Source organism: Rhea pennata, chromosome 1, assembly GCF_028389875.1.
Source record: "Rhea pennata isolate bPtePen1 chromosome 1, bPtePen1.pri, whole genome shotgun sequence".
NCBI classification, from domain to species: Eukaryota; Metazoa; Chordata; class Aves; order Rheiformes; family Rheidae; genus Rhea; species Rhea pennata.
Window position 1 is genome coordinate 133,143,839 of NC_084663.1, and position 8,495 is coordinate 133,152,333.

Consider the following 8,495-nt stretch of genomic DNA (forward strand, 5'->3'; position numbering starts at 1 on the left):
GCCTTGATTTATTTTGATTTTTTTTTTACTAGTTAGATGTTTCTTTGTATAAAGAGTGTAATCATTTTAGAAACAATAAGTATTTGAAATATCACCATTTTTATGGCATAATCAAAGCATTCCTAAGCCTTTTTTTGCAGAAAAGTGTTTGTCTCCTTTAGGTTTTAAAGAGGCAAGGTTATGATGCTGCATGTGACATATGGAGCCTTGGTGTTCTACTTTATACCATGCTTACTGGGTAAGAATATTTTTCACGTTTTTGTTTATTTTAGAATAGCAAACCTTTGTAAACAAAAGGAATAATTATTGTAGATTCACTGTTGAAAATGTTTCTATCAAGGCAGTAATTAATCTCCAATTTGATTGGCTTCAGTGGGAGTAAGTTGAATGTGCTTTGCTTTAGTAGAATTCAAATTTGCAGAGATTGATGCAAAGAATTTTTAGTTTCTCGTGTTATTTTGGGTGTCTAGTTTCTGCATCATAATGATTTAGGAGTAAGAATTAATTGTTTCTTGTGAAAAGTAGCTGAAAAGCAGCAAAATATATATGTTGAAAGAAATATATGTAGCATGTTTTGAAGCATGATTGTATGCAAGTCAGCAATTGGATAGTCTGTAATAATGTAGTTAGGATATAATACATGCAATAGAAATGCATTTATTGCGTGCAACAGAATGGTTTTCACAAAAGATGATTTAACAAGTTCAACAGTTCCACAAGTTCAAAAATTTGCATCTGGCAAATAATCTTTAGCCTGGATTATTCTCATTGTAACTTATTTAAAATGCCAAAATGTCCCTGATTAACTGTTAATCAAAGTTGGCAAACACATTTGTTTTAAATATATATATAATTCTCATTTTGGCTGTTTAATTAGCAGCAAGAGTACTTACAGTGAAGCAAGTAAAATTGCTGTACTTTGCTTCCTCTAGTATCAAATCAACTCAAATTCTTTTTCAGATCAGTTATAAAATCTTCACATTTCATTTTTATAACAGCTTGTTTTATTATTTCACTAAGATAAAGTGCTTAAGGATTCCTTTCTGTAATTTAGAACCACCAGTACTTAGACTGGATATAGAATTTTTAAAGAGTCGATATATGGGGAATATAGTAAGAACAGATCTTTGGTTATTGTCTGTCAGGCATTTTCACCACCTAGGAATAACTTCTTTTAACAGTTAGACTATAGCCAGTGGCATGTAAATATCTGTCATCTATAATTATGTTGAACATGCTGAATATTGTGATTAAATTTACAATAATAACTGAGGTCCAGATTATGGAAGTTAACATTGAAATTGTTTGGTTAATTAGCTACACTCCTTTTGCAAATGGTCCTGATGATACCCCAGAGGAGATTTTGGCCCGAATAGGTAGTGGAAAGTTCTCTCTCAGCGGTGGTTATTGGAATACAGTTTCAGACACAGCTAAGGCAAGTGTATTTATTGTTCTTTGGGGGATGAGAAATGGATTTCAGTGTAACATGTTGCTTATGTTGCATATATCATATCTTACATGATTTGGTAAATTTTGCCCATCGTTATTTTAAAATACTGAGCTGATCCTTTTTATTCATAAAAGATTGTTTCCTATTTATAATCCCTTCAAATTTCAACAGTGAGTCACTAGGAGATTAGTAGGAAGAAAAACATGCTCCTTTATTCCATAGCTGTCAACAGGTATATTTGTAGTTCTCTAGACATTTAGTGTATTTTTTCAGTATTCACAGACAATCATACCGATAAATGCTGTAATAGAACTTCATGTGAAAGCATGACATTTGAAATCATACAGAAAATCTAGATCAGTGTAATGATGATAATATGCTAATTACCATATGCCTCATTGATTCAGGCTAGGAAAAATAAAAAATATATTCACACTTTTACTGGGATCAGTTCTTCAGAACAACTCAAGGAGGACTTTCACTAGGATTTGAGCAATTTATTCTTTTAAGTACTTTAAGAACTCTTGGCCTTTAAGGGTATCATAGCTACTTAAAAAATAAAAAGCACTGAAGTTATTGTATCTTCTTCTTACTATCCTTGCAAAAGGTAAAAAATTTAGCCAACTTTTTTTTTTTAAGTGCACTTTATACAGCAAATGAACCCTGAACTTAGGTAATGATAGTGTTTATGCCCCTTCTGTGCAGCTACAGTAAGGTGCTAGTGTTTTCAGATAATTTACTTATATGTTTTGCCTTGTCTTGATGATTAATTTGTGCTGTGCTTTCTACTGTTCTGTCAAATCAGACATTTTTCCACAATTCATGTCATTCATTTGAATGACAAGTCAGCCTGTTATACAAACATGTTTACGCTAACCCTGTAGTATCAGCAGTTTTTTTCTTCAAAAATCATTCTGTTCAGTTCTACTTGGGAGTTTGGAATGAATGAAAACCCCAACAGCTATGAAAAAATCTTGTTAACTTCCTTTTTAATAATATCTTTGTGTAAGATTCTTGATTGGAACTACCAAACAACATCGTGTATGAAAATGTAACTGACATTGCTAATGTAACTTAAATTATCTTAGCCACTATGGATTGCAATTAGATTTATCTAATGTAGAAATGCTACATATGCTGTGCCCTTTCTGATAGATTGACATCTGAAACCACTTAACATATGCTGCTGCTGCATAAATTCGTCTTTTTGATATCTTGTGTTATACAGTTCTCACCACTGTAATTCAGAAAAGATAGAATTAGAAAAGGATATATCAAAGAAATGAAATCATGAGCAAAAGTTAATAGTCTCCTCTATAGGAAGAGAATAAACAGAATAGGATGTTTCAACTGAAAAAAGTTGACTGACAGATGAGAGAACATTTCACTAAAGATACCGAGAAGGCAAGAACAAAACAGTAATTCCTTTTTTTGTATGAAGACTGTATTAAGGGAATCAAGGATCATTCAGTTAATATAATCTGCAGATGATGTAAATCAACAAAATAAAAATGTTTCATGCAATACAGTATTTAATTGTGAAATAAGTGCAAAAGGTATTTTGGGAGGGGGAAGAACAAAAGTATCAACAGCAAAATGAGGGTTATTCATGGCTAAAAGGAGTACTAAAATTCAACCTCTAACTGGTGCAATCCTTGAAAAGATTGTTAGAAACTCAGAAGACATGCTAGGGAAAGGATCATCTCTATTTTCTCAGTTATTCTTTTTTCAATGCTTCTTTCCTAAATATCTGCTATTTGCCATTGCCATCCCCGCTATAGCAGGATCTCTGGTCGAGCCCCGTATGTTTATTCTTATGCCTGCTTGTGTATTTTGCATCCCTTAACTGGATACTTTTCCTGTTACATGGCCTAATTTTCAGTAGGAAATATAACTAATAAACATAGTATTGGCATTACTGGGCAGCTTTTCAGTTGTTTCAAACAGATATTTTATACGTGTGTGTGTGTATGTATTACATGCACATATGCATATTAATGTTTATATGTAACATATATGTTTTATACTCGCATTTGTATATTATATATTACATCATGTATATGTAGTATATTTACATCTATGCACATGCACACACACATGTATATAGATTTTACTACTAAAATCTTCAGTTTTAAAGCTGATCTTAATAATAAAGCTTAAGATTTTTTTTATTATTATTATCTGAGCTGACTCTTTATGTATTACTGACAGGATCTTGTTTCAAAAATGCTTCATGTTGACCCACATCAAAGATTGACTGCAGCCCAAGTACTTAGCCACCCCTGGATAGTTCACTGTGACCAGTTGCCTCAATACCAGCTGAACAGGCAGGATGCTCCCCATTTGGTGAAAGTAAGTTAAGATCTTTGAGTCGGCTGTTAAAAATTTCTAGCATCTGAAAGTACAAGAAGGAAGAGGAACAAATTCCAGTTCTACAACTTAAAACCTTATGGTTTTTTTAAAGCTTAAATGTTTATACAGCTGAATAATGTTGGCAACTCTTGAATATTTTGCTGAAAACTGGAATGGTTATATGAATTACAAAAAAGAACACTCCACTGATGGGATTTCATTTCCCAATTATTTCACAAAGCATGAGGAAATAATTTTGCAATATATGTTACACCTTTTGTTTTTGTTTCTTTAATCATGGTAAAATTGCTTTAGATTGGAAGACTATTGATTGTACTTTAAAATATTCACATATAGCACTGCAGTTGTTTGAGTAATGTAGAAGTATGTTTCTGTTCTGTAGATGAAAATGGACAGAAGTTAAAATTTGTTCAGTATCTCAGTCATTTAATGTTGTGTGATCTCTAGTACATAGGTCTGTTAACACAGTGTATTTTTTTCTCTTCTGGCATTCTTGCATCAGGGTGCAATGGCAGCAACCTACTCTGCTTTGAATCGTAATCAGTCACCAGTTCTGGAGCCAGTTGGCCGATCTACTCTTGCTCAGAGGAGAGGTATAAAAAAAATTACCTCAACAGCCCTGTGAAGTGACCTCAATCAGATATTTGGTACCATGGTATAAGATGATAGCACAAATCATGGCGACAGGTAGCACATATCTGACAGATACCTGCAAGCACACTCTGTCCCAGCTGGTACCTATAATGCTGCTGCTCCTGCTGCTGCTACTGCTTTCATCTATTCTCGCTTTAAACTGTTGATGGCAAGTTACTGATCTTACTGGAGCTTCAGATGGAGTGATGAGTGGAATCACGTTCACATGAGTGGATCATGTTCACGATCGAATAAACCAGAAGAATTACGAACACCACCTTTGTCAAAAATACACTGAATAAAGCACTCTGCACCACATAGCATTATTTTTATAAGGAATATTTTTTGTCCCCTAAGATATTCTTTGTTACAGGTAGAGATGGACAGTTTATGTTAAGCACTTAGCTTAAACAATCTGTTTATATTAGCACTATATACTTTGTGCCATCCAACATTTTGTATGTTTTTGTAAACAGTTCATAAGCAGTACATGTGTGCTGTTTTCTTTAATGTATACATGCCTTCTTTTACTTAGATTTTATTAATCATTTTGACAGCTAAGTCTGATTAAACAGTTCACCTGAATTAATCAGTATTGTTGGACAGCTCTAAAAGAAGCCTGACTGTTAAACAGCTATTGAATGTAATACTATGAATATGTATTTTTCCTTACCTGTGTTTTTTTCTACATTTCCATGTTTTTGAGTTTGCATGTCATGTTATGAAAGTCAGAATACTGTTTGTAGTATTCAAAATTAAAACAGTGGGTCTCTCACCATACTATATATACAATAGATAATATAACCCGGAGGAAAAATAACTTGCTCCATATCTCGCTGTGTTTTGTGTCATCCCTCCGCCCCCTCCCCCCCACACACACACACACACGCATCCCTCCCCTTTTATTCTCTCCCATCTAATATCTGTACTCAGGAATCATTGCTAAATACTTTCTGATAGAGGACACTTCTGTATTGTTTGTTATAATACATTGTTAATATTTTATCTCTATTCTTTTATTATAAGCTGCAAATGATTTGTTCACTGAATGTTGGCATTATAAAAGAAAGGCAGTGTTGAAGATAAAGCAAAATATAATGTCCACTAATAACCAGTAGCTTGGTAAAAATAGGTTTAAATTACATGCGTTGTGGTTGCAAAACTGATTAAGCTGATGTTCAGTCAGCTGTTGTCTAATATTTGTAATTAATAGCCGAAGCAAAATGAGAGAAGAATCATCCAGGTCAATCTGGAGTGGGAAACTGTCATTATAACTGAACATGAAAATAGTATTGTCAAGGTGAGGTTAAAATGAAATTGTTCAGAGTCAGTGCTCTTGCTTTTCCCTAGATAGAAGCAAGAGTGAAAGACTCATAGTTTAAATACTGCTACAAGCCTTTAATAATCCTGGCCTTTTGGTGTCTTAAGTAGCTAAAGGCATATGTCTAGTCTTGAAAGATCAGTTGCCCAAATGAGAAGGTGTATGGGAGTGTGTTTGAAATTAGTGAGTATCCCATTCCACCAAAATAATATGCTACATCAGCTCACTCCAGGTAAGAAAATGGCCATTATGGAATTTCAGCTTTAATACATGTAGCTCTGGCTGAACACCTCTTTGACCAGTAACATTTAAAAAGCAAGAGATAGATACAAGTTAGCATTTTGTATTTTCTTGATTAGTGGTATCAAGTTGCTCTTACCGTGATTAATTTTCTGTTTCTCTGAAATCATAGATTTGTTGAAAGGGAGAATCACTTTTGATACCACTGACTTGCTCTATATGAATGAGAATCTTTCTTCTGTTGCAAGATTTTCTGAGTTTCTTGGGGAAGCTTCCTTTGTTAAACTTGCAAGGGAGCCAATTTTATTGCTGCTCTTGAAAAATATGATAAATATTTAATCCTTCATAATTTGCTCTGATGCTGATCTCCTTAATTTTGCCAAGCTAGCTGCTGGACTCCCTAAATCAAGTTCCAGTGCTTTAGCAGACCCTGATGATGGAGACTTGTTTTTACATATACAGTCTTTATACCTTACTTTTTATTGTAAAGGAATCTCTTTTATGATAAGGATCCTTAAATTACCATAATCTCAAATCTAAACGCTCAACTGTTCAGAGCAATTGGTAGCAGGAAAAGGGCATTTTTTTTCCTTTAATAATGACTGCAGTTCCAGTGGGATTTAGCAAAACCTTCTTGCCTTTCAGAAAAGAGTATATTCAACTCTAAGTGACTGCAAGTCAGATTCATCAAAGTCAAGAAACTACACCTTCTGGAGTTGCTTTTAAATGTATTTATCTGAAGATTGTCGTATCAAATCAACAAATAGGATTTAAGACTAGTACTGTGGAAATAAAGGGATGGCAGTACTTGCAAGTACATTCACGATGGCATTTTGAATCAGGAAGGAATTTCTCCCACATTCTAATAGCATATATATATGTGTGTGTGTGTGTGCTTGGCACAGAACAGACTAACAGGAGGAAGCATTATGCCATTTTTCTATTGGCAATATGTGTTAGTTTTATTTTAGTCATGTTTTGCAGCCCTCTAGCTAACTGGTCTTTAGCCAAATAGTCGAGCAAAGTTAATTCCTACATTTTAATGCATCTATGTTCTGAAGTAAGCTGTTAGTTTAGACTAGACTTCAAAGGTGTTGCTACTATGTCATGTATATAGCAGCATAGGATGAACACTTTAAATGCTAGTCAAAACATGGCAGTTAGCAAATGATAACTTAATGTGTTAAGGTCTAGATCCACAACGTTTTTAAGATACTTTCTAAACCGAAGCATAAAGGGAAGATCTATGCAGGTAGTATGTTTTACAGGCTAGACTTGGTAGGTTTATATACCTTAACCCTCCCCCCCCCCCCTTGGATCTTTGTTCACAATTATCATGTTTATTTTTATCATCTATTTGTAGCTGCAGTTGTTAAGAAGCTATAAAGAAATCCACATAATGCTTCTTTGAAAATCCCAGCACCTTTGTATTAGACTGTTTGAGAATACATGACCGACTGTGTAAATTTTTGTTGCCGGACTGCATCTTGGTCTGCAAAGCACAGCAAATGACTCTAGGACGCGCAGTCATGGGGGCGGAGGGGAGAACTGCAGATGCAGGTGAATTTTCTTTATAGACTATGGCTTATTTTTGAGTCTAAAGTTACCAGTTACTGTGTTTAACACTGTGAGAGAACAGTGGGAACAGTTGCAATACTCATTTAATGACATCTAATAAGGGCAAAGTTCTTTATTCATGTCACTGTAATTCTGAACGAAACTTGGAATTTTTCAAGATAAGTATTTAAAACTTTTTTGTTTGGAAAGCGCGCCAAGTGCATAAGAAAAGAGATGTATGAGTCTGGGTGTTTTCTCTGTGTGTTTTGCTTTTATAATGTAGTGTACCAACTAAAGCTCTGCTTTTCTATTATTGTAAAGAAAGGATTCAAGGTATGCTGGTCCTTGGTAAGCAGCAGTGGTTAACAGATGAATTTTCACACATGAAAATGATGTAAATGATTAGCTTTATCTTGATACTCTTGACCTAATCAAAGGGAAGCTGTACTTATGAGGGATGTAATTATTTTGCAATCTAGCTGGGGGGGGTCTACTTAAAAACATTTTTAAAAAATGACAAAATCACAGATAAAATATTTTTCTACAATTCTATACAATCATACTTTATACTAGTTTTCTCAGCATGGCATGTAAGTGAGTCTAAGGTACTGTTCCAGGAAACCAGTTGGTATTGTACCTTATTCTAGACCATTACAATGGCATCTGTTAGATGCTTGGCATTGCTGTCATAGAATTGAAATGCTAGTAAAAAATTGTATGGAATACTTTAAATGATTGTTTTATTCAGAGTCTGATCTAGGGAATGTTCCAATCATGTTATTAATGTGTAATTAGAACTGTTCCAGATGTAACTATGAGCAGTTCTGGAAAGGTATCATTGCTTGTACCCCTGCCTGATGGCAGGTTTTGTAGTCTTCAAAAGAAATTGAAATTTCTACAATGAATAAACTTTCAAACATA

General features: G+C 34.1%; 1 protein-coding gene across 6 annotated transcripts in view; it reads left to right on the plus strand.

The window, feature by feature from the left end:
* RPS6KA3 (ribosomal protein S6 kinase A3) overlaps nucleotides 1-8,495 on the plus strand; it is a 74,665-nt gene extending 66,170 nt beyond the window's left edge. For 5 of the 6 annotated variants that reach the window (XM_062600607.1, XM_062600614.1, XM_062600576.1 and 2 more), the window contains 4 exons: nucleotides 162-238; nucleotides 1,318-1,435; nucleotides 3,662-3,802; nucleotides 4,326-8,495. In XM_062600607.1, coding sequence (XP_062456591.1) covers nucleotides 162-238; nucleotides 1,318-1,435; nucleotides 3,662-3,802; nucleotides 4,326-4,448 — 459 coding nt within the window. In that variant the 3' untranslated portion in view covers nucleotides 4,449-8,495. Of the gene's footprint in view, nucleotides 1-161; nucleotides 239-1,317; nucleotides 1,436-3,661; nucleotides 3,803-4,325 lie in introns of those variants that run through there. The other variant, XM_062600587.1, reaches the window with a different exon arrangement.